Here is a 24,020-nt window from a genome sequence, read left to right on the forward strand (position 1 = left end):
AAGGGAAGGCTGAGGAGGGTGAGATATGGGTGGTCAGATGTGCCACCTCCAAGCAGTCTGTGTATCTGTCACACACCTGCCCTGGAGATCACAATCTGGCAGTAACAATGGGGCTCCTTTAAACCCAGTTATCTGCCTCTCTGCATAGTATAAAATAAAAGAAAAAAGAAAATGAAATTCAAATTTGCCTGTTTGCTGTAGATAACCCAGTGTTGCCTCCATTGTCAGTGCTCCTGGAAGTTGTCAGGGAAGGTTGGCTTTTGCTGTATTTCATTCTTCTATCAATGTTTATTTTTCCCTCTGTTAGCGTATCAGTGACACTGAGATTGTTTGACATCCTTGTTGCAGCAGGAAAGGTTAATTAAACTTGCAAGATCTGTTCTTCCTCTGTTTTCTGTGCTTCGAGCCCTTGCAGCAGGCTGTGTTTTATTGCTCTCCAAAAGCATTTGTTCTGAGGGCTGTATGTCCTACTTGATAGATAGACCTACACGACAGAAAACATGTTAATGTTAATGCAATTACAGTGAACTTATACCTGTTTCCTTGACTGTTATAACTCTGAACGACACATCACTTGTTTTCCTGCCGAAAGTCCCTTGTTCTGTCTGCTATTCCTAACCAGACTCCATCTGCCTCAAATTAGCTCCTGAGCTCTGGCAAATTACACAGCAAAGCCTCTGCTTTTCCACCCTTGTTTAGCAGCCTTAAATGCCCATCGTGCTGCGTTCCTGACTCTGCAGCTTGTTCCCTGTGCCTTTGTCAGCCAGGCCAGGATGATCCCTGTGGCTGAGGTTGCTGAGGTCCAGGGCACAGCCACAGCCCTGCCCTTGCTGCCAGCACCAGCTTTGCCACTCAAGCCAGTGACAAGGGTCCACCAGCCAGCCACAGGTTTGGATCTGCAGCATTTCCCAAGCACTCCCATTGACCTGGTTCTGTTTTTAATCTGACTGCTCATAAATTTTAAATTTGATAATGCTCCGTGAGGCTAAAATTTATATCCCAAGCAACACCAACAATTCATTATTTTTATTTTTTTTTGGCAGAAAAGCAGTAAACAGGTTACCTTAGCTAGCTAATTTTGAAAGAAATTGCCTTTTTTGTTCATAAAACCAGCACCGAGGAGATGATTATTAATTATAGTTGTGGATGTTGTTTCATTCATGGTAAGTTCAGATGCCATTTCAGTGAGATCTTCCTTTGTCAGACAGTCACAACCCAAAGGTTGTCCTGAGCACAGGACAAGAGGCAATGGGCAGATGCAGAAGGACCGTGAAGTCACAAGGTGTTGGTGTGACTGCTCATCCCTTTGCTCAGCACCTTTCCTCCTCCACAGCTCCACAGATCTCCCTTGGCCACATTCTCCCTGCTGCCCATCATTAAAAGTCTCTGTACCACCCCACCAACATATTGTTCTCCTGGACTTGGAGATTCCAACTGGACACAAAAGGAAAGTTTTTCACAGTGAGAACAGTCAACCATTGGAATAATAAGGTGAGGAGGAAAAAAATTGCAGTTAAAATGGTTTCTAATAGTGTCAGCACAGCAGCATCCACATTAGTGGAGAAGCAGACTTATTTGTAACTAATTACAGCTCTTTGCAGCAGTTTGTAAGATATTCAGCAGCAACCATTTAATTGGCTGGACTGCTTTTCAGATTAAGTACTTCTCAAATCAAAGTCCCACCAGAAATTTATGTGGCTTCTTAATTTTGCAGTGAAGAGAGTCCCCCTTTCATCAGTGGACCTGTGTTGTATTTGTGCAAAAGCTTCTTCATGCTGCTCTGTGAAACAACCTCAAGCCTAAATCATATTATGCTCTTCATTATGGTTAGAGGTCTAAAAAGGAAATTTGCATAAGTGAAAATCAGGGAGTTGCATGTCTCTACACCATTTAGGCCCCAGATCAAATAATTTGCTGAAAATTCAAAGCCACTTAAAATAAAAGATACTGGACTGATAAAAATACAAGACAGTTCCCATCAATAAGATATATCTGTATTATTACTAATTATAAGGTACATGCCTCAGTAGAAAACAGTTTCCTACCTGTTATGCAGATAAATTATCAATTGATTTCTCACCTTGAAGCCTTTCCATGTTTATCTTACTTAAAATTTTCAGCTCTTGTCTTGTTTCAGAAGACAATTTAACTCTTGCTTAACTACTTGGAAGCAGCCAAATCCATCCTTGCACAGAGGAGCAGTTGGCCTTGGGAGCAATCCCTGCAGCCAGTCTTGGCTGGGGAAAAAATCACTGCTCTGAGGGAAGGTGTCTGGAATCCTGCCAGAGGAATATGCATTTTCTCAGACTTTAGTGCAGGAGGGTATAACTCTCGAGTTTTGAATAATTTGCTGCCTGAGGGAAGTCTAGTGTCCAAAACAAGTCTCTGTGCAGAGAACAGGCATGGTTCCCCTCCACTTTTCTTTTGCCAAGGGATTGCTGGAAACCTGCATGTAAATAAATCAATCAATTCAGAAAAAGTGCTCAAATTATTATAATTTTGCCTTGGAAAAACAGCTCACCAGCAGGAGCAGCAAGAATAGAAACAGGTACGAGAAATGAAGTGTGAAGGCTACTTACAGAGCACCCCACATCTTCCTTACTCCCCTGGGTCACTGCAGTCTAGAGCATCAGAGACAAAAAATAACTCAATCCCTGAGGACTGGTCTTTGTGAATGTGCCTGTCACACCAGTGTCTGGTGTTGTTGGGGAGAAAGTCACACAGTGGTGCAGAACAGCTTACAGAGCAGGAGGAAAACAAGAGGTAAGGACACTTTAAGTAGTTTTTATCAGCTAGGTTAACTCCTTCAAATCTTCTTCTCTTTCTTTTCCTCTGATATTTAATATTTTACTCCAAGCAGGACTCTCAGGCTGCTTCATTATGGTCAGTCTTCTAGAGAGACAGAAAGGAGACATCCATCCCAAGTGGCAGGATCTGGTGAACTTTCCAAAGGTGCACACAAATGGAGATCATTTAGGTGCAGCATTCAAGCAAATGACTTCTGTAGAGGATTTGCACAGCTTTGAGAGCTGTATAGATTTCAAATAGTCCTTAACTGGCAGTAGAGGTCAGGGGGAAGGGATTAAGAGGAGGAAAGGAAGAGAAAAAGTGGTAACTTAAGGTCTGGTTTCAAGTTCCTGTGATCATTGGGAAGGATAACAAAGTAGGGACATATGTGGTTTGTTTACAGAAGCTCCATCCCCATTTGGACCAGGATGACGTGTGTGCTTGTCTGCACAAACCTTACACACTGGCTGCTTGCTTTATTTTTAATTACTCATGTATTTTTCCCATCTGTTTTTCTTCTTATCCTTGGCTTTCTGGTCTTTAGACTCTTCTGATCCTAGGCTCAGTCTCAATCTCCTTAGAATAGGTATAGTAATGGACAAGTCATTCAGCCTTTCATCTGCCATTAATGATGAATTACACAGCCTGCACTAGGTCATCAGCTGCTATAAATTGGCTTAGGAACACTGAAATCAATATACACTGACTGAGAATTGGATTCTGTATATGTATTAGTACCTCATTTTCTTCAGCCTTCTTGCTTGTTTGGAACTTACAGACAACTGCAAAGTCCTACAGATTTATTTCTAGTTTCTTTCTCAAGTTGCTCCCATAAGTCTTTGGGTTTGTTACTCATTTCTGATGCAATGCATCATCACCTGCTGTGTCATTTCATTTTTAAATGCCTTTTAGGACATCATTTCTGCTCCAGCTTTCCAGTGCCTACTTTTGTCTTTCAGTTTATTACAAAGGAGGACAGACCCATTCTGGATTTTTTTGGTCTTGGAGAAGCAAGGGTATATTTGGGCATACCTTTTTAATCCCCTGGTTTAAAATGCCCCACTTGGTGTTGGTGAAGGCTGGAAAGTGAACAGAGGTAAACAGGTTTTTTTCTAACTGCTGCCATCATTGGTCTTCTGTCCCCCTGAGTATGAATTTCACACAGCTCTCATTACCTAGGAGGGGAATGTTTTTCTTTAAAACTATCCTTATGTAAGTCATGCTTATGTTTTTAAGCTTTTTCTTCCACTTCATAGATTTAGCATATGATCTTTCTTGCAACTCATATGAATTCTTAATTGGCTTCCATGTAGGTCTTTTTTTCTTCAGTACCAGATTTTTCCTCCAAGATGTTTCCGACCAGGGCTGGTAACATCTAAATACTCTTAATAGGACCAAAAATTTCCAAACCCATCATATGAATGTCTTCCTCTTTGCTTAGCACCACTGAAATGATCCAAAGGACTTTTTCTAGTGTACTGCTACCAGTCACAAATTAAACCTTGTCATTATCTCAGAGAATGTCACTGTATAATGTTGTAGCTTGGAGCTGGTTTCTTATCCTTATTTGAATTATTTTAATTATTGTGCTTGAAATCTTGTGCCATGTTACCACATCCTGATACGATCCCCAATGGGAGGCTGTCAAATTTCATTATATTATGGTGACTCCCATTTGGTGGCTGAAACATATTTGCTACATGAACCAACCCTTGTGTATTACTCAAGATGAAGTCAAGAGCGTGCCTGCTCTTCTCTGAAATGAACTGTTGAGAGTTTGACCTAATTAGAAAAGTCTCCCAAAGAGCAGCAGAGAATGAAACTCCTGTGAAACAAAGGACTCCAGCTTTCAATGAGATTTATTTTTGACCTATTATGCTCCTTCTGTACTTGTCTGCATGGTAAACGACTTTAGGATGGAAGTGCTAACTGGTTACAGTGAGTGGAGAGGGTGAAGGGTGGTGTGTGGTGCAAGGCTGTGGCTCCCAGGTGGGATGACTAGCCAGGGTGGCAGCTCCCAGCACCATAGGCTTACACCTCAGCACCATTCCTTAGGGCAGGACTTCAGATGTGTGACAGCAGAGTACAGCAGAAATACTGGACAGAGACTGCGTTGGGTGAGAATTTTCCTTATTTGAGGAGTCTGCCTGAAATAAGGATAAGCATTGAATTTTGTTTGGTCCTGACAAGAGTTTTCTTTCTTTCTACGTAATTACGCTCATCTGTTACAGATACCCACCTTAACCTTTCAGGGGTTTCCTTTCTTTACAGGTTGCTTTCAGTTGTTTTATCTGATCTTTTGTTTTGTTTTCATGTTGGAAATCAGCCCTATTCTCAGTACTGCAAGAAAAGGCAAATGGATCTGTGTGGTTTTATAGAGCTCCTTTAATGGTACGATAAGACTCCCTTCAAAATCCTGACTGGGATGCTGTTAGCATAGTACATATGTAAATTCATGAGTAATTTGTAAATGTCCTTGAGCCACTGAACCCGTTGCAGTCACACAGGGTGTCTCAGTTCAGTGGAATTGTTCAAGTTCTTACTCCGAATGACAGAATTCCCTTTCATCTCCCTACATTTAAATGCTTTCCCTTTCATATCTCTTTAGGTACAGACAATAAACAAGCTTAAAATATTACAGGGACAGGAGGGGCAGTCAGAGAAGTAAACACCACTTGCCTCTTCTTTTCAGTTGCTTGTTTTGCTTCTGCATTATCAGGATGTTCAGTTTGCCTCCCTGCTTTTTTGCAATCCCTTGGAGTTAAAATGTTCTGCAAAATGCTTCTGCTTTCTTTCCTTCTGTGCTTTGTTGTTGGTAGACTCGGAGAGAGGGGAGGTTTATGGGGCCATAGGTGTGGGACTGAGCACACAGCTCAGCTTTAGAAGGCACTCAGCTTTGCCTGGGTGTATCCAGCACCACATCTTTGTAGACATACCAATATTTTAAGTATAATCATGCCAACTGTTTGTTGAACTTAACATTTGGATATGTTATTTTTTGGTTTATCCTTTCAGAGATTCCCCTATCCACAGGAGGTATATCAGTTTATTACCTGTCTTTGAGTAACCTTTTTTTTTTTTTAAATCTGATTACATGGGAAAAAGAACCAGCAGGTTCTTGGAGACCTCTGCTGGTAATATCTTCTGGCTAAGTCTCTCAGATTTTCTTATGTCAAAATAGGGCAAAGGATCATTAAAAACCTGAAGTCACTCTTTTCTTTTTTTTTGGTTGTTGGTTTGTTGTTTTTTTTAACAGGACTTGTGAAAAGTATTGTGGTTGTTTCTAGACTGCTGGGGTTTGTGAAGGTAACATACAAAAGTCAAAGGTTTTGTATCATCTCCAAAACCACGTGGCAATTTTAGCAGAATTGGATTTGTATGTGGAGTCTGGTTGAACTTGAACTGTACTTTAAATAAACAATCAAAAAAAATCTGATGAAAATGTGTAAAACACAACTGAAAATATATCTCATAAGTGTCTGAAAACTGCCAGTGGCATTTTGCACCTAATTCTACTACAGTTTGATACCTGCTTTTGGACTTTCTAGGTTTGTTCAATGTCCTTAAGACAACTATTGAGTACAAAATTTTTCCATGCACGTGGAATATCTTCCTATGGCAGTACTTGGAGATACAGCCCTAATCTAAGGAAAGACTGACAATCTGGACCTCAAGTGTTGCCTGTAACCACGCAGGCCTAAGTTACTGGAATAACCTCCGCTTCCATGCAGAGGTATTTCTAAGTGACAAGTCGGATGCTAAGTTTTAGAGCTTTGAAGCTGAAGTCATATAGATCCTGAAGAAGAAAATGTCTCTATTTGAAGGACCAGGGGTCTAATCGTGCTCTTTATTCCCCTGGGGGCAGCACATGAGCCGTTGCTTTGGTTTTGTCGGATGGTTGGGATTTCTGAAGCTACTCTTTTTCACAAAGTGCTTTCATTAAAAGTCAAATGAGAACAGGTTCTGATCTTGCACGTGCCACCTTCAGAAAGCAGAAACGGACTCAGGAAAGAAATACCTTTAGCTATTAAGGAAATGATTACATCCAACTGCTGAGTGTTCTAGTACAGAGGCGGCCGTTCGCTGGCAGCTGGGGAGCACCCTGTGGGCTGCAGACACGAGGCTTGATGCGTTCCCTCTTGCTTGCAGCTCAGCCCAGCTGGATCCAGACGATCAGCGACGCCCACGCGGCCATCGAGGAGCGCGTGTCCTGGGAGTGCCGCGCCAGCGGGCGGCCCAAGCCCTCCTACCGCTGGCTGAAGGACGGGCAGCTGCTGCAGCCTCAGGTAGGGCCCGCGCTGCCAGCAGGGCTGCAGCCTCTGCCCCTGTGCTCTGCCAGCTCCCTCCTCCCGCTGTGCTTCCTTGCTTTGGGGTGCTCCGGAGTGCCCCCCGGGGTGCGGGCGGTTGGCGGCGGGCACCTCTGTCAGGGCGCCGGGAGAGCGGCCGTGGGGTGTTGAGGGGTTGTCCTCAAAATGGTACCAGCCTGGAGGTGGAGCGATTCGTAGAATCATGGAATGGCTAGGGTTGGAAGGGACCTTAAAAATCATCTAGATCCAACCCCCTGCACAGGCAGGGACACCTCCCACCAGCCCAGGCTGCTCCAAGCCCCATCCAACCTGCCCTTCAACACTGCCAGGGATGGGGCAGCCACAGCTTCCCTGGGCAGCCTGGGCCAGGCTCTCACCACCCTCACAGCAAAGAACTTTTTCCTGATGTCCAACCTGAATCTCCTCTCTTTACACTTCACACCATTGCCCCTTGTCCTCTCACTAGACACCCATGTAAAAAGCCCTACCCCAGCTTTCTTGTAGGCCCCCTTGAGGTATTGGAAAGTTCCTATGAAGTCTTCTTGGGAAGAAGAGGGGGTGGCCAAGTGGAGCTGTGGAGTCTGTGGCCAGAAAATGATCAGCCTGGATTCATTCTTAGTTTTAGTTTTGAGGTTCAGGTGAATTTAATGCTCCTGCTGGTCTCTAATGGCGTTCCCTCTGCCAAGCTGTGTCCCTGGTCCTCCCATCCTGGGGACCAGGAGCACTGCCTGCCATTGTCAGGGACATGGAGAGCTGCCTAAAGACAGGAGATGTACTGGAGCCAGGGAAACCCACCCTTCCCACAGCCCTGTCTGCCCAGCCTCTTGGGGGGGCACGGCCCAGGCCTGAGATCCCCCCGTTACAACCACAAACGAGTCACCGAAGCTTTGGTTTCCCCCCAGACAGCACTTGCTTGTTGTGAAGGAACATGGCAGGCCCAGATTTGATCGAACCCCAATAAGGATTTCTCATAACATTAAATTTCTGCCCTACAGCCAAGTAGAAAGCAAATAGCTCTTTATGCTACTCTATTTTTTTAAATGGTGAAACTCCTGGGGAGGGAGGGAACACTTTGCTGTACTTATTAAAATTGATAACAGGAGCTCCATACCCTTAGGCTGACAAATGATCCCCTGGTCTTTTGTTCCACACACTGATTTTACTTGCTTCACGCTGGTCACTAGCAGATGGTCTTGTACTTAAATCATGTTAGTGGCTGATATGAAGTAAAGGATCATTAAATTATTAACATCTATATTGTTTTCAGTAAACTGTAGAGGGCTTTAAGTATTTTTGCCTGTGCTAGCTAAGATGGCAACCCATCTCACTAGCCTTCCTTGCCATATATAATCATAATACCATTGATTTAAAGAATATGGTTGGCTGTGATATGCCACCATGGAACAAAAGTGTGGTTTTGATTCCAGTTTATCTACTTGAAAGGGATATTAATCTAAATGGTTGGGATATTAAATCAAAGAGAAGTCAAGGGGAAGTCCTCCAATTTAAATTGCATTTACCAACTACTGTATTGGCTTTACCATTTAGAATCTAACCTGACATAAATTTAGCTGGCAGACAAATACTGTTACTTATTTGTGTGTGTGCATAAAATCTGGCACAACAACTGCTGGGTTTATGTTCCAAGGAGGCATCTCCTTATTTCCTTTGTTCTTTGCTTCCCTGTTCCCTGCAGGGCAGAGTTCAGCTGGAGCAGGGCTCACTCACCATAACCAACGTCAGCCTGTCAGACGCTGGCATGTATCAGTGTGTAGCTGAGAACAGACATGGCATCATCTTTGCCAGTGCAGAACTGAGTGTCATAGGTAAGTGTGCTTTCCCAAATGCTGCAAACCTGCCAAAACCAGCAAAGCCTTCACCCAGGCTGGTTTGGCCAGCAGAAGAGCTACTGAGGATCTTGGCTGACTTGTTGCTTTAAAGGCATGATATGAAAACTTGAGAAAGTGGATAGACAGAGAGCAGATTTTTTCACATCATCACCTGGGGTTCATCCAGGTAATTGAGCATGGATTGCTGGCAAGCTCACTCACTTCTTGCTGGTTAGAAATGTGTTGTGGAGAAACCCCAGTTCAGAGCAAATTGGACAGTAACTGCCTGCCCGTGAGCTGCAGAGACTGACTCCCTTGAGGAAATGTTGAAAACCCACCTCTCTGAATAGACCTTTCACCATTCTAATGGCAGTCGTAGCACTCCTGGTGCAAACCCTCACCAAGAAAAACAACTTCTGCCCCACCTGTTTTTTCTGTACACCCACTCTGCTTGTCCCACTTAACATCAGGAGAAGCTCCTGGGAATCCAGGTGGTTAAATACCTGCCAGGAGGGAGCAGAGATTACAGAGCCAGGCCCAGTGCCAGGTTAAGAGGCAATGGGCAGAAACTGAAATGCCATTTCAATGTGATATTTTTTTTTTTTTTTTTTTACCATGAGAGTAGTCAAATGCTAGAACAGGTTGCCCAGAGAAATTGTGGCATCTCTGTCCTTGGAGATACTCAACACCCAACTGGACACAGTCCTGGGCAACCTGCTGTGGCTTCTCCTGCTTGCATAGAGCTGGGACAAGGACATCTCCAGAGGTCCCTGCCAGCTTTGGATGGCCTGGAATCTGCACCTCATTCTCAAACATTGCTGTTGTATGAGTAGCAAGCCAGGGAACTGATGCATCAACAGAGATAAATATTTTTAAAGAGTTAAATCAAATTCACAGTTACAAAATAGGGGTTTAGTTGTTTTCAAAGTGAATGTTCAATAGCATCGTTCCCTGTTTTATCCTGAAGAACAAAGCACCAGGTTTTTTCTGATTATGGCATTTTCAGTATCGGTCATTTTTGATCAGCAGCAAGAGATGCCTGCATAGAAAAAAAAAAACCAGCCTCATTTGAAAGATTCTCATTGTTGCTGTTCAAGAAAAATACAGTAATGCTCAATAAACTAGACTTCAGAGCACTAAAATTTATTTGATATGTTACTGCGTGGAAGAAATCAAAATAAACCCACTGATGCTTTTCCTGTCTACTGAAATCCCTGGTAAAAATGAGCCTTTGGGGTGAGGGCAGATCTCAGCAGACAGAGCTGAGCCCTTAGTGGTGGTGGGTGCCTCCAGTGCCTCCCCCTGCCCAGCCCCCACAGCACCCAGGGGCCAACCTTGTGTCTGCACAAAAAGCAAAGGCTGTCTGCTCCTAAAACCCGCCCGAGAACTTGTGTTTGGCTGACTTCTCCTTTGGGTTATGCAATCTTAATTCTGTATGTCACGTGAAAAGCACCAGGGTGGTGTGCTGCAGATCCACTTCTGTGGATCCGTGATTGAATTTGGCATATTTTTAAAGGAAAAGAACATGTTTTCCTCTTTGCTAGAGTTTTCGAAGGAGGTTGATATTCTGAGCTCTCACTGAGAGTTGTTGGCTGTTAAACAGATCTTTCTGAGTACAAAAATGGTTATTTTAAAAGATCCTTAAGCTAAGCAGTTGAAATTATTAAACACTACTAATAGCAAGTCAGACTTAGAGAAATATTAACTGAAAAATAGAAATGGAAAATTATAGACAGAGCTTTTCTCGGAGTGATTCTTCTTTATTATTGTTGACAACTATATTGCCTCAAGCCTTCAGCTAAAACCACAACCCTGTTGTGCTGGGCATTGTAAAAACATGGAGTAAGATGCAATCATTGCCTTCAGGAGTTTTCAGGCTGAATGTGTAAAAAAAAAAAAAATTTAAAAAAAACCGAAGAGTGGGCTTGGAGTGGAAAAAAAAAAAGAAAAGCTATTAACTTCCTCATCTTCCAAACAAGGTGTGAAGACATGAAGTGCATTACCCCTGGCATGGCAGAGGGAAGCTGTGGTAGTGCTGAGAGCTGAGCCCAGAGCTCCTAAATGTCAGATGCCAACATTTTAAACATCACAGAGTAAAACCTGTTTTGTGCAACTCCTCTACCTCATGTGGGACCAAAAAGGAAATAATTATTAAAAAAATCCAGTCTGAACTGTTCACTACAGAGATGGAAATAACAGGTTTATTCAAAAATCTATTTTCTTCCTAAATTTTGGAAAGCCATCTGAGAAATTATTTCCAGAAGGCATAATGTATTAATTATGATAACATGTATCAATAATAATCCATCTGGTTCTGAGTGCATTGGTGGGAAATTGTCCTCAGGATGCCTCCTGTAATTTTGAAATGTTTAGCATAGCTGGTCTTGGCTTTTAGGTGGCTCTTTTGTAGTCTTTATTAGCATACCTGTTTTCCTCTGTGCTAAGATGAAGTCAGGCGACTATGATTAGACACAGAAGACAAGACAGCTGGGAGATTAGTGAACTCTGATTCATGAAAGTGGGAGACAAGATCTATTCAATCATAAAGCCCATCCCATTCTCAGTGTAGGATTATGTTTTATTCGAGTCTTTTGCAACAGGAACAGTATCCAAAAGAATTGAGGTAGACAAGATGCCCTAAGAAAAATGAATTTGCTTTCTGTATCACACAGCAGGTTTTGTCTCCCAGCTGCTTCAGGTGAGCTTTAGATCATTTCATGGAGCATCAAGCAGATGCAGTGCATGATGATCTAAGCTCTCACCTCCCAGGATGCAGGAAGAAAGTAAAGTTGAGGGAGATGCTGCGAGCCTGGGGGATATGGGAATGGTGCAGGAGGTGCAGGGTGCAGGCACACAGCTAGCAAAGGGAACAGAGAGAATTGGAAGGGACTGGGCAGAGTTTGCTGCCATTGGTCTGTCAGAAGGCAAGCTCCTGTCAGCAGACATACCAGCAAGGCAAGAGATCTTCCTAAAAGCTTTAAGCTGCCTCACCTGTTTGCTCAGAGCTTTCTGTTTTGAAAAAATTAATTGTCCTGCTTTGCTGTAAATAAAACCTTCTGGTTGTCTTTGGGGAGCTCAGTACCAGAGGCAGCTGCCTCAGAGCTCTGCCTGTCAATGGCTCTCATCAAATAAATCATTACAAATCCTTTGAGGCAGGAATCAGAAGCCAGACCATCTCCTCCCTCTCCGGCCAGCCTTACAGCCGGGCTGCAGATTGTCTGCAGGGCTTTGGTGTTAGCTTCCATGAAGAGCTGACTGTTTTTCACAAACAGAAGAGTGTCCCCTGGAGGGACTAGTGAGGATGATTTGTGAGTACCTTGTACCCTGGTGTCTGCTTAAGTCTTGCTTTGTTTTGCTTGGTTCATGACCCAGCCACGTCAAGATCTCTCACCCGTACAGCATGAAAATAAAATACCCTGTTTATGAAACAATTGTGAATATAAAACATAAAAAATGGTGACTTTTCTGGAAACATTGACATTTCTGATTGTGTCGTTTCTGTCTTTGTGACAATTTCCCTGTGTGCTGCTGCTCTGCACACAGCAATGTTCAACCAAGTCCTGATCAGGCTGCTGCCACCCAAAAAAGGAAACATTAGTTCCTGCAGATGTAGTTTTTTGGGGTACTGCCCCAAATAGGACATGTGTGGCACCATATTTGTGCTGCCTGCTGAGGTTACTGGTTGCTGAGGTTTGTAGCTGGACATACATTTCTAAACAGGCAAAGAGCTGCAGCATTCAGGTGTCTGTCTGCCCCTCAGATGTGCATATAGTTCATAAACTCAGATCATTTAGGAATTGCAGGTGAGAAGCAGCTTGGGAATATAGTAATGTTCAAAAGAGCCTGATTTTGTTTTTTCCAGAGGGAATTCTGATCTGGTCTCTTTTTTTTTTCCTTTCAGCCATCGGTCCAGACTTTTCCAAAACACTCTTGAAAAAGTTAACTCTTGTTAAAGTGGGTGGTGAAGTAATCATTGAGTGTAAGCCGAAAGCTTCCCCGAGACCTACTTATTCTTGGAAGAAAGGAAAAGATATCCTGAGAGAAAATGAGAGGTAATGTCTTAAAGTAACCATTTCTTTCATTAGCTTGCTGCAACCCAGGGGCTTTCAGCAACGAAAGCTAAATTTGTCATTAATAGCTTCCAAAATTGACTTGCAAATAAATGTGAAAACAGCTAGTGTTCAATCTCAAGGAGCTAGGGGTGAGTTTTCTATTGTCATTGTGTTCATCTCAGTCTCTGTGTACTATTAAAGCATCCCTGCCAAGAAGCTGATAAAGATACATTCTAAAAAGCAAATATTTTGCCTCTGCATTGCTCTAAATAGGCATTGTTTAAAAAAAAAAATTCCTAGGAGATAAAACTCTCCACTGGAACTGACACTGCTCTGATACATTACTCAGTGTCCAACAGATAGGAATGATTTGGGGTCAGTAATTAGTTTGGCAGTCCTAACACCTGACTTGGAGATGGCTTTTTCAGACTGGCCAAGTATATATATATTTTTTTTTTATTTTTTTTTTTTTTTTAATTAAAAAGAACAGTAGGAGCTTCCCTTTCAAATTTCCATGCGTGGTTTTGCAGTGATTTGTTGTTGACTGTGTGGAGGTGCAGTTGTGTTACCTGTTTCACTTGTGCCTGGGAATGGGAACCAGAGAGCTGTCCTTGACAGTCCTCCAAATTATTGATGAATTGATGGGGAAAATCTTGTCCTGTTAGGAGAGGTAAAAAAGTCAGAAATTAGAGCAAAGTGTTATTTTTCAAAGTTTTAACCTGTTAAAACTATTCTTTTATCTTGGAAAGTCTAGTCTTGCTCTATCCAACCTGCCTGTAATGGACAGTAAAATACGTGCTATGGTGATGTATGCAAAAAGCTATAGTTCCTTTAGAGCCAAATGGGTGAGATAACGAACAACCTATTTCTGACTTATTTAGCTCCTGTTACCTGTTCTTTACAAAACTGTTCTTCTCGTCTCTTGGGATAAAAGAGTTGGGTGATCCCAGCAGATCCCACAGAGCTTCCTCTAGCAGCCAGGGTACAAAGGTGTGAGGTCCAAGTTGTAAATAGATCAAGGCATATTGATTTTTAAAACTGGAGTAATTTCTTGTTCTGGTGAAGATTATGCAAAGGATGGGAAGTATTAAATACTGGATGTTTTGGACTGTCAACTCCATGAGCTTCCAGCTGTCTCCCTGTCCTCACTGACACAGTCCAGCTGGAATGAGCTGTTTTCTCTGACACTCTTCCCCTAGGCATGGCCCAGGCCTCATTCTGATTTAGTGAGAGGGAAAGCATTGGTTTATTTGAGCAAGAGCCTAGGAAGGGAAAGAAATGTGTGTTGCTGTGTTTCTTCCTTGGTCACTGCTGTGCAATGCTGACAGTAAAGTGTGATTTATTCCTTTTTTAGCACTACTCTCTCATCTGAAAACTTACCTAAAAGTTGGAAGCTGTAATATAGCAGAAACCCCTGGATCCTGATTTTCCAAGGGAAATGTGCTGGCAGCAGCTCGGGTTTGCTTGTGTATTTACTTCCCAGTAACTTTTGCACTGGCTGTAGGTGATTCAGCTGGTTTCCACCAAGGTTAAGAGAGGAAGAGATACACCTCAAAAACAGCAGGTTTCTTCAAAGCTTTGTGAAAAAAAACGCAACTGGGAAAAGGAGACACTATTATGTCATCTAGTTCCAACCACCCTTGCTCTGGGCAGGGACACCTCCCACTAGACCAGGTTTCTCAATGTCCCTTCCAACCTACCCTTTGAACGCTGCCAGGGATGGGGCAGCCACAACTTTCCTGGGCCCACTGAGCAGCTCAATGTTGAGCTCAGAAGCAAAGGGCAGCAAGGCCAAGGTGTTGGTGCTGGTGGCAGCAGCAGGCTGGCTGCCCCGCTGCTCCTGCCCCTGCTAGCATGCTGTGCCAGAACCTGGGACCTCCCACCCAGGCACCAAGCCCTGGAAAGGAAACCAGACGTGAAATTTGCCCAAGCAGGTGTGAAATTTTCTGCTACTTCAGCCCAGGGTGGTTTTTTTCCACCAGCCAGACTGTCCAGTGGGGCCTATCTGGCAAAATGGCTTAATGAACACTCTCTGTTGACTTGGCAGTTGGACCTACTTAGTTCTTCCGCGCTGTTGGTTGTGTCTCCTCTGGGGATGAGGGTGTTGAATCCTCTCCACTTCCTTTATTAACCACACCGTCCTTCCAGTGTATACCTGGGGAGTGTGTAAAATGCACAATTAGGAAATTATATGGTATTAGGTGGTCGTGGCATTGTTCTTCAATGCTGTCTGTCTGACACAGGGCTAGGAGAGGCCAAATGTCTGGTCCTCTGCTTTATGTATTTCTGGTTTAATCTGTTGCTGAACGTGATGTTCTCTCTGCCATCCCACGCGACAACAGCATTGACTGGAGTCCAGTCCTACTGCCTCCCTACACCCATGCTTATGTCTGGGCTTCCAGCAAGAACTTTCTTGGCTATTGAAAATATCTATTGAAATACAGGAAGATGCCAAAAAAAGCTGTTGCTGAATCTGTTCATCTAGGGCAGAAAACAGAACTTTGAGACAGGTGTGGGAGAGGAAGCTGAAATGAAATCTCTGTTTAAACTGATGTTAAAGAGTCCTCTCTGAGTTTCAGAGAGGCACCTCAACATCTGGATACTGCTCCAAACTGAACTTGATGATGTGAAGGTTAATCAATAATAGATGATCCTTCCAATTCCAGGTGGAGTTAACAGCAACGTTATTGTGTCAGTCCTTGCTTTGAATTTTGGTGTGCAGCCTGACAGCTACCCTGGCAATCTCTTGAGCAATTCTCATGGGGCCCTTATGACTTTTCAGATGGAGTGCAGTGGGAGGGACTCCTTGCTGGAGACAGAAGTTGTGTGCGTAAGATTTTGCAGCTGGGACTCTTGCTCTGGAGGTTGCTGCTATCCAGAAGGCAAAACTAAGTGTGTTGTTCAGTGTTTGCCCAGAGGGCAGAGTCTACCATGGAAAAAGGAGCTTTATTGTTTCAGGTTTCATATTCTTCTCTGGAGGCTGAGGTGGTGTGTGCTGCACCCCTAATGAATAACCTGCCCTGAAGGTATCTCTTCCTGGTGGTTGAGAACTGTGCAATTGTGGTATTAGACATTCTGCCCTGGGGTGCAATTACATTATTGCAGTCATTAGAGGCAGTTCATCTCCATAATAATGGAAATCCTGCCTTGGAGGCCTAACTGAGCCAAAATAATGTTAGTAGCCTGACTCCAGAAGGTAAATTTTATATAGAAACAGCTATAGCATAGATAGAGACATATTGCAAATGCTGCTTGGAAACGAAGACCGTTTCTATATGGGTGAAGATACAAGATAATTTTCTATCCTTGAGCTTCCCTTCACATTTCAGTGCAAAATGGCCATTGCACTTAGTACAAACCAGCATCCTGAGGCCACTGGTAAACTAAGAGCAGGTGGGTCTGCTGCCTGCCACAGTATCTGCCACCTTCCACACCACTGGGACAGGAGACGTGACTAAAATACACCTGGCTGCTGGGAAACCCTGGACCAGGAACAGGGAATACCTTTTAGATGGGAGTATACATGGGATACAGTCCTTATACAGGCATTATATTGAGAGACATGATATGCAACTTTTACACCATGTGAAAGACAGATGATTCAAACCGTGTCTTTACCTTGCTCCACAGCTGTCCCAGAAACCAAATCAATCATCCCTAGGTAGCAGTGGGAGTTACAGAGATAGAGGGTAATTTTATGTGAGATTTACCAATATAAAGCAGAAATCCATTGTTACCCACAAGTCTGGGAAAATTTCCATTAATTGATGGCCCCTGTATAACACTGAAGTGAAAGAAAGCAGGCCTGTAAGGGAGAGTCTTTCCTTTTAAGTCCTGGCATCCCCCAGGCCACAGTGTTCCCACTTGTGACAATTATTTCCTGGCATTACACTGGATATGTTATTCATCGGCAGGAGCAGGAGGGAAAGCCATGGCAGTCAGATTGTTCTGGCAGGATTTTGTTAATCCTCTCATGATAATTCAATTCCATCTAATGGCACCAGGTTAGCTACATTTCTTGCCGAGACTAGTGCTTTAAGACCTCTCTTTTCAGGTGATCTGATCACAGAAACCTTTCAGTTTCTTCATCATGATGGTGCAGCTCCCAGGGATGCCTGTGCTCGGTTGGTAGTGCCAGTGGTTCATCCTGCCCCTGCTGGAAATCCAAAGTCATGGTAGTTGGTGGCTTGTTCGTTCAGATTTCATGGGTGCAGAGGGGAAAATCAGGCTGTGGGTGATGAGAGACAAATCCTGGAGCTACACAGAGCGCTGCCAGCTGAAATTAAAATAAGCCTCTGTCACAGCTGCTCCCATGCTCTGAACTGTTGGAGGAACGTCCTGCAATAGAAAGGTAATTCTCTTTGAACTACAGATCAGCAAGCATTTCTAAAATCATTTAAACCAGTTCATTCAGCAGTTAATATAAGACAGTTAATTTTAAACCAGTTTATCTCCCTTAATTTCCATGTGGTTTTCTGTAGCCCACAAAAAACCAACACTGCAGCCTACCCAACCTGTGGGTGCTGCCTCGTAGGTGGGCAGCACCTGAGGGCTGGGCTGTGGGAGCACTGGGCTTTAATGTTGCAGCTGAGACTGGTCCTGTGATCTGCATCTACAAACAGGGGCTTTTTGTCACCTTGCTTCACAGACTGCAGTCAAAAGGGTATATTCCCTCGAATTAACGAATCTTTAAATTTGTACATAGTGGCCTTCATGTGGCCTAATGTTCTCCTAAAGCTGTTGGAGGTCACATTCATCCTGCCATCAGATGTGTACCTCGTCCAGGACAGAAAAATTATTTTACTTTTAAACCCCCAAACAAATTGTTCTCCCATTCCTGTTCACGTAAAGCCCTTACATCTTCAGAGCTTTTTTTTTCCCCCCCCGTGAACATACAGTGTACACATTGTTTACGCAGTTTAATTGTAAGGAAAGAAATTCATAAAAAAACAAATGATGTTCTGTGCTGGTAGCAAAGAATATGAAAGTGTCCAATTAAACAGCCTCTCACTATGACTCATATAATAGCAACATCTGTTATCTTAATTAAACAAGTTTCTATATAAAGGGACCCTTATAGTGCACTTTGTTAGAGCATGATCTGACCTAGATACTCCAGGCACGCTCACTGTCTTCATGGAAATTTTCCCAGTTGGTCCCATTATCTTGCAGTCTTGACAAGCTTTGTGATATATGAGCATGCATTTGCACACACAGAGCCATGCTGCTTAAAGCAGAAAGATTTTTAAGGGTGTTTTTTAGCTGTAAACCAATAAAAGCACAGAAAAACCGCGTATAATGGCATTTACCCATCGACTTCAGTCACAAAAGCATTGTGAAGTGTTAAGAGTGGCTGGCTAACACCAGCCTTGTCAAATACTGGAGAGAGAGCTGCTCTCTCCTTTTTCCAGGTATTTCATGGTTCCTGTCCACCATCCTAAGGACCTCCTCACAAGGGTTGCTGATTTACAGACCCTTCAGTTAGGTAATATTTTTGTAAGAGGAATTTTAACTTACTCACTTTGATCCTGTCATTTTGAGAAGGAAAACTTGTGAAATCAGACAAGTAAAGAAAGGCTTTTCTCTTATTCTTTCAGTGTGCCTTGAGTTTAAAACTCAAGCTGTATAAATTCCAATTTTTTATTTGTTGCCTCAAACTTCCTAATTAGTGGTTAATTACTTTAAACAGCCAGAAAGAAAATGGCACTAGGACAGACAGCTCATCTTTCCCAGTCTGGTGCCAGCATACAAACCGTGGTGATATTTTTATACTGATTATTTGAGAGATGAATTGCCAGCAGTGGCTTTTGGGGACACAGTCTGTGACACTTCAGCAGAAAATCAAACCTCAAAGGATGCCTCCTATCATTGTTTTGCATTAATTGCGTTCACTGTCTTTTTTTAATAAAGCACCTGTGCAATTTCTTTAAGGCAGACAGGTAACCAAACCATCAATAACTTGTCGGGTTTTCATTACATCCTGCCTGGGCAAAATGAAAAATGACACCCTGCAAATAGCTTTTTGAAGTTTGAATCCACAATGCCACATTTGTCTTAGTTTTCAAAGACAATGGCATAAGATGGCTCTACTTCATTGGAACATCTGAAATAACTGGCATGTCAACTTGCTTTAACCAATTTTCTGCAAAAAGAGAATTAAAATGAACCAGGAAACCATTTGATTCAGTGGTCAGAGATGCTGGAAAGCCATTGTCCTAGGTTCAATGGGCTCGTGTTTGTGGACTTTGTTTTGCAGCAGAAGCTGGCTTCAGCTCTGTGTTCTGGGAGATGACAGTTTGATTTCACGTGGCTGTGGGTCTGTCAGCTCAACACTAAACACTTGCAGTTTAGTGTGGGCTAATATTAAAATCTGATTAGTGTGGTCTGAAATCTATTGGTGAAAACCTGTCAGGTTTGCCATAGTTCTCTTTAGGAGCAGGTCACTTAACTTTTCCTTGCTTCTTAAGGATAGTTACATGGTCCTGTTTTCTTTGTGTCTATCTGGCAAAGATAATAAATCCTCTTGTGTTTGTAGTTTGAGGGGTCTATTGGGTGCTTGTATGGATAACCCTGTGAAGGGTCTCTCCGCAAAGCTTGGCTGTCCATCTGTTTTGCTTCAGCAGCTTTCTGCTGACTGAACCTTCCTTCAGCATTGACAGTAAGTTGGTGACTCCAGTTCATCCTTGCATTGTCTTTTCCCTCTGTTCTTCAGCAAATGTTTCTTGCAACAGTTCCCCTGAGAAGGGTTAGAGATTTACTTGGAATCCAAATTTGATGCTGCTTTCTTTTGTATGTGTAAAGCAATTAGGCTGATCCCTAAAATTTGCACATTTGTTTATGTGCTCCTGTAGAGCTAGAAAATTCTTTCCTGCAGCCAGCCAGAGGATGTTGTTGAGCACAGCCACCATGTCAGTGAATGGAATCCCAACCCATGCCAAGTTTCAGCTGGTGTTCCTGAAATTAGACTCTCTCACACACCTTGACACAGTCTCCTGTAGCATCTGCAATCTGTTCCTGTTTTCCCAGCAGATTCTTTTCAGCGTGGTGCTATTGTAGTATTTGGTGATACACATGTAGGACATCACTGCTACCACTGCTGCTGCTCGAATGAGCTTGGGACCACAGCCCAGCCAAGGTTTGACTGAACTCACGGTGCTGTTGTGACCCAAGGTATCTAGAGAAGTCTACGGGCTTTTACCTTGGGGCTTGTATATTAATTTTAAAAGTAGGGTCCTGCTTACAGAGATGGGCAAAAGGGGAGGATGAAGCATCCAGAATGCCCCATCTCAGAGGCATCAGACATCCAGGGCACGGAAAGACTTGTCCCGTGTTTGCGCAGCCTTAACAGAAACAGTGTCACCCACTGCCTGCTGTTAAACAGCTGCTGCTTTTCCTACTTGGGGTGACTCATCTTTATGATTATTAAATTAATCTCTAGGTATCATGCATATGGCTAAAAATTATTTCTCCCTCTTTGCAAAGATGCTGGAGGAAAGAGCGAGTTCCTCCCCACAGTGCTGTTCTGTCGGAGGCGGCAGGATCTGGTGCCCAGCTCCAGGCAGGTTTCTCTCCATTGTGAGCACACACTGCAGCCCAGGCTTTCAAAAATAAATGCCTGTAATTAGTCTCCTAAATGCAATTTGAAATTGATGTGTGGTTCAGACTTCTCCAGCTGAAGGAAACAGCCACGACGATTTTAGTAAGTCTGTAGCATTTTGAAGGAAAAAAAAATTAGTATCAAACATTTCTTCTCTTGGATATTTTCATGACTAAGAGCAGGAAGGTAATACTTTCATAGTTAGGGTCAGACTTTAAGAAACATGTTTAAAATCAAAGGAAATAATTATATGTCTACAGAGGAAAAAGGATTTCTAATGAACTTTTTAGACAACCTACCCGACTCTGATATTTTTAATGATTATTTAAACATTGTTTTTAAGTGATGTAAATGTGCCTTTGGATCTTGCAAATCTATGTTAATGGCAGTTACAAGTGGAGTGAGTAATTTATCTTTGTACTGTGGGCATTTTGTGTTGAAACCAGAGGGAAAGATGTGTTATCTCTGAAAGACTGTGCCTTTGGGCTTCTGTTTGGGGTGGTATCAGCTGGAACAAATAAGGTGAGACTGCGTTTACTGCTTCTGCTCTAACCTCTTGAATGCTTCTAGAAATGGTTTGTGTCAGCAGCTGATGCACAGAAAATCTTCCACAGATTTTATTTTTAATATATTTTTTTTCTCTTAAAAGAATAATTTTTATGAGCTTCAGCAGAGTTCCCTTTAGTGCTTATGTTCTCCAAACCTTCAAAGCCTCTGCTGTAGGTAGAGGGTGCTGGTGTCCTCATCAGGGAAGGAGGTGTTGGCAAGAGTGGCTGAAAGCTGCCCTTCCAAATGTGATTCCTCAGACTTCCACTGTCCATAGTCTGGGAGAAGTCACTTAAGCTCTGTGCCTCTGCCTAAAGTCACTGCCCTGGAAGAACGAGCACAGCAAATATTTCACCCAACAGTAGGTGACTGAAAGCAGCAGTGACTTCAGAGCACCTGCTGCTTCTACACAAGATTCACCTTGCTTTGGGGAGCAGCATGTCTCTTGGTGGGTAATTGTGCATAAAGGGATCTTTTAGCCTTTCATGGGACAGTTTGCAAGCGTGCTTTGCCCCTCCATGGCCACCAGCAAGAGCCACCTAGGGGGAGAAGTCCTGGGGTGGCTGGTGCAGAACATCCCCATCCTTCACCGTGCCCTTGTGGCTTTCACAGGTTTATGGCAAACAGCCACCTTAGTCTGTAAAAATGAACTGTGGGGTTGCAGAGCTGTGGCAAAGGGCAGTTTCCCCTGGGGAATGGTCTTCATTTCCCACAAAAATCACTGGAAAATTGGCTCTTTGTGCCATTGGACCCTTCTAGACTTGCAAAATCTTCCTATATAGGTCTAATCATCATTGCCTCATGTCCAAGGAACAAATGCTGTAAAATCGATCTTCCCTTTGCTTTACTCAGATCTGCTTCCTCAAATATTTATTTTCATGACATGTTTTTTCTTACTGTACTTATTTTAATTTCATGTGTAGTGAAAAAAGAGTGGAAAGGGAGAGGAGGCAAAAGGTTGCTGTCATTTGAAATTCACAGCAGCCTTCTTGTTTCCTTCAGGGTCCCTAGCAGTGTTTGTGTTTGGTTTTCATTTGTTTCTCCCCGTTATCAGCATCCCGTAAGAAAAATACTTTGTAGAAAACTGTTCATAGATAACCTGGGGTTATTTTTATATTTGAATTATGACTCCGGGCATCTTTAAACAATTTACACTAAGTTTAATAGCTGTAAATTCTCCTTTCTTTCCCTTCCTCTGCCCCAATCCTTTGGGATGAGGTTTTGTCACTTCCAGAATTGTCTTAAAAGATTTATGGACAAAAGAGAGGATGATGACAAAACACAGCTTTTGTGTTTATAGATATTAACATAGGCAGGATGCAGTATTATTTATTTGGACTGCTCTGTCATTGCAGATAAACAATTTGTTGAAAAAGAAAATTGTGGGAGAACTTAGGATGCCAGATCTGTGACTGGTTTAAGCTGATACTGAATTCAGTGGAGTTATGTTGTTTGATGTTGCCAAAGGGGCCTCTACTATTTTCTCAAAAATATTTATCTGAACAAAATGTGTTCAATTTTTTTATGTCTCTCTAGAGTAATATTTGCCGTTTTTTTAATGATAATCTGAAAGAATAGCAACGTGCACTCTCCTCACCTTTAATGCTTCATACTTAGCAAGCCTGTAAATGAAATCCTAAAGTGAAAACACGTTTGCACACAACAGTTCACATTGCTGGAAGAACATGTTTGTAGTTATTGATCTGGGGGATCAATATCAAGAATTAAGTAAAAAGAAAAAGTAGCACTGTAGTTTTTGATGCAGCAAGGTAAGAGCAGCTATTACCTCGCACAGCCTTCCAAAAGATTGGTTTTAATGCTTTGCGCTTTCCTCTTGTAGTCCCAGAACACAGAAAATGCCAGATGAGCCCTAATTCTGTGCTCTGTAGACATCTGGCCAATTCACAGTTGCTGTAATTTAGCACTAAACCTCCTGGTGTCTTTTGTGACCCAAAGGTGCTAGTAAAAATGGTGCAAAGGGGATGCTCCTCAGGGCCTTCTGCAGCCATTGTTTTTCCTTGGACAAAATACATGTATATTTTACAGACTGAGAAGCATTCCCACAACAGAGATTCCAGCAGCCCTGCAGAGCTGTGCCACACACAACCTCAAGCATTCAAACACTTCATTCTCAGGCTCTTTAGGTCCATTTAAAATGTATCTCCAGCCAAGCTTGTGAGAAATATTCTACTGAACTCAGTGCAACAGAATTTTACCTCAGTTTATTTTGAGCAAATATAGTTCTTACCTGAAAATTAATTATAAGGAGTTTACTGTTAAGAGACCTGCCAGTTGTCATGGATAAGGACCTTATCTAATGCCTGCCTTCACCAGGAGAAAGACGTGCACTAAATTAAATGGGCTTTGACTGAATCTCCAAATTAGCACAGGCTTTTCTGTGAACCATGAAAAGACAAGTAGTTATAGACAAATAAGTACCAAAGCAGCTGTAGGTGGTTATCTAAATCAAAACTAACAGGTCCTGGACAAGAAGTTGCAGCTGCATGGAAGAATGCCTGTGCAGTGTGACTGTCCACCCTGTTGTGAGTTTAGATGGATGATCAAATGGAAACCACTGTACTGCTGATCTAACAGACAGTATTGTCCTGTGTTTCACTCAGACTTATCCTAACAGACCCAACTTGTCCTGTCCTTCCTCGTGTTGCTCTACTGACTGCAGCCCTCAGGATGTGCTGGTGTCCCAGGTTGATGTCAGTGTGGGCACCATCCCTTTCTTAGCCTTTTTCAGAAGCATCTGGAGTAATAGAATGTGGGTGATGCTCAAGGCTGGAAAGCCCTGACTGCTTGCAAGAGGATGCTCAGTGTTTTTGGCTGGTATTGGTGTAGGGTGGTATGTCTCAATGGTTTGACAAGCTGCTGGGTGGGGGTTAGGAACAGGGCT

At 42.9% G+C, this 24,020-nt stretch overlaps 1 protein-coding gene across 6 annotated transcripts in view; it reads left to right on the forward strand.

Moving 5' to 3' along the window:
* The window catches only part of LOC127388327 (contactin-4), a 287,077-nt gene that overhangs the window by 221,742 nt on the left and 41,315 nt on the right, over positions 1-24,020 (forward strand). For all 6 annotated transcript variants that reach the window (XM_051627708.1, XM_051627707.1, XM_051627712.1 and 3 more), the window contains 3 exons: positions 6,937-7,073; positions 8,791-8,920; positions 12,825-12,975. In XM_051627708.1, coding sequence (XP_051483668.1) covers positions 6,937-7,073; positions 8,791-8,920; positions 12,825-12,975 — 418 coding nt within the window. The remainder of the gene's footprint in view (positions 1-6,936; positions 7,074-8,790; positions 8,921-12,824; positions 12,976-24,020) is intronic.

This window comes from Apus apus, chromosome 9, assembly GCF_020740795.1.
Source record: "Apus apus isolate bApuApu2 chromosome 9, bApuApu2.pri.cur, whole genome shotgun sequence".
In the NCBI taxonomy this organism is placed as follows: domain Eukaryota; kingdom Metazoa; phylum Chordata; class Aves; order Apodiformes; family Apodidae; genus Apus; species Apus apus.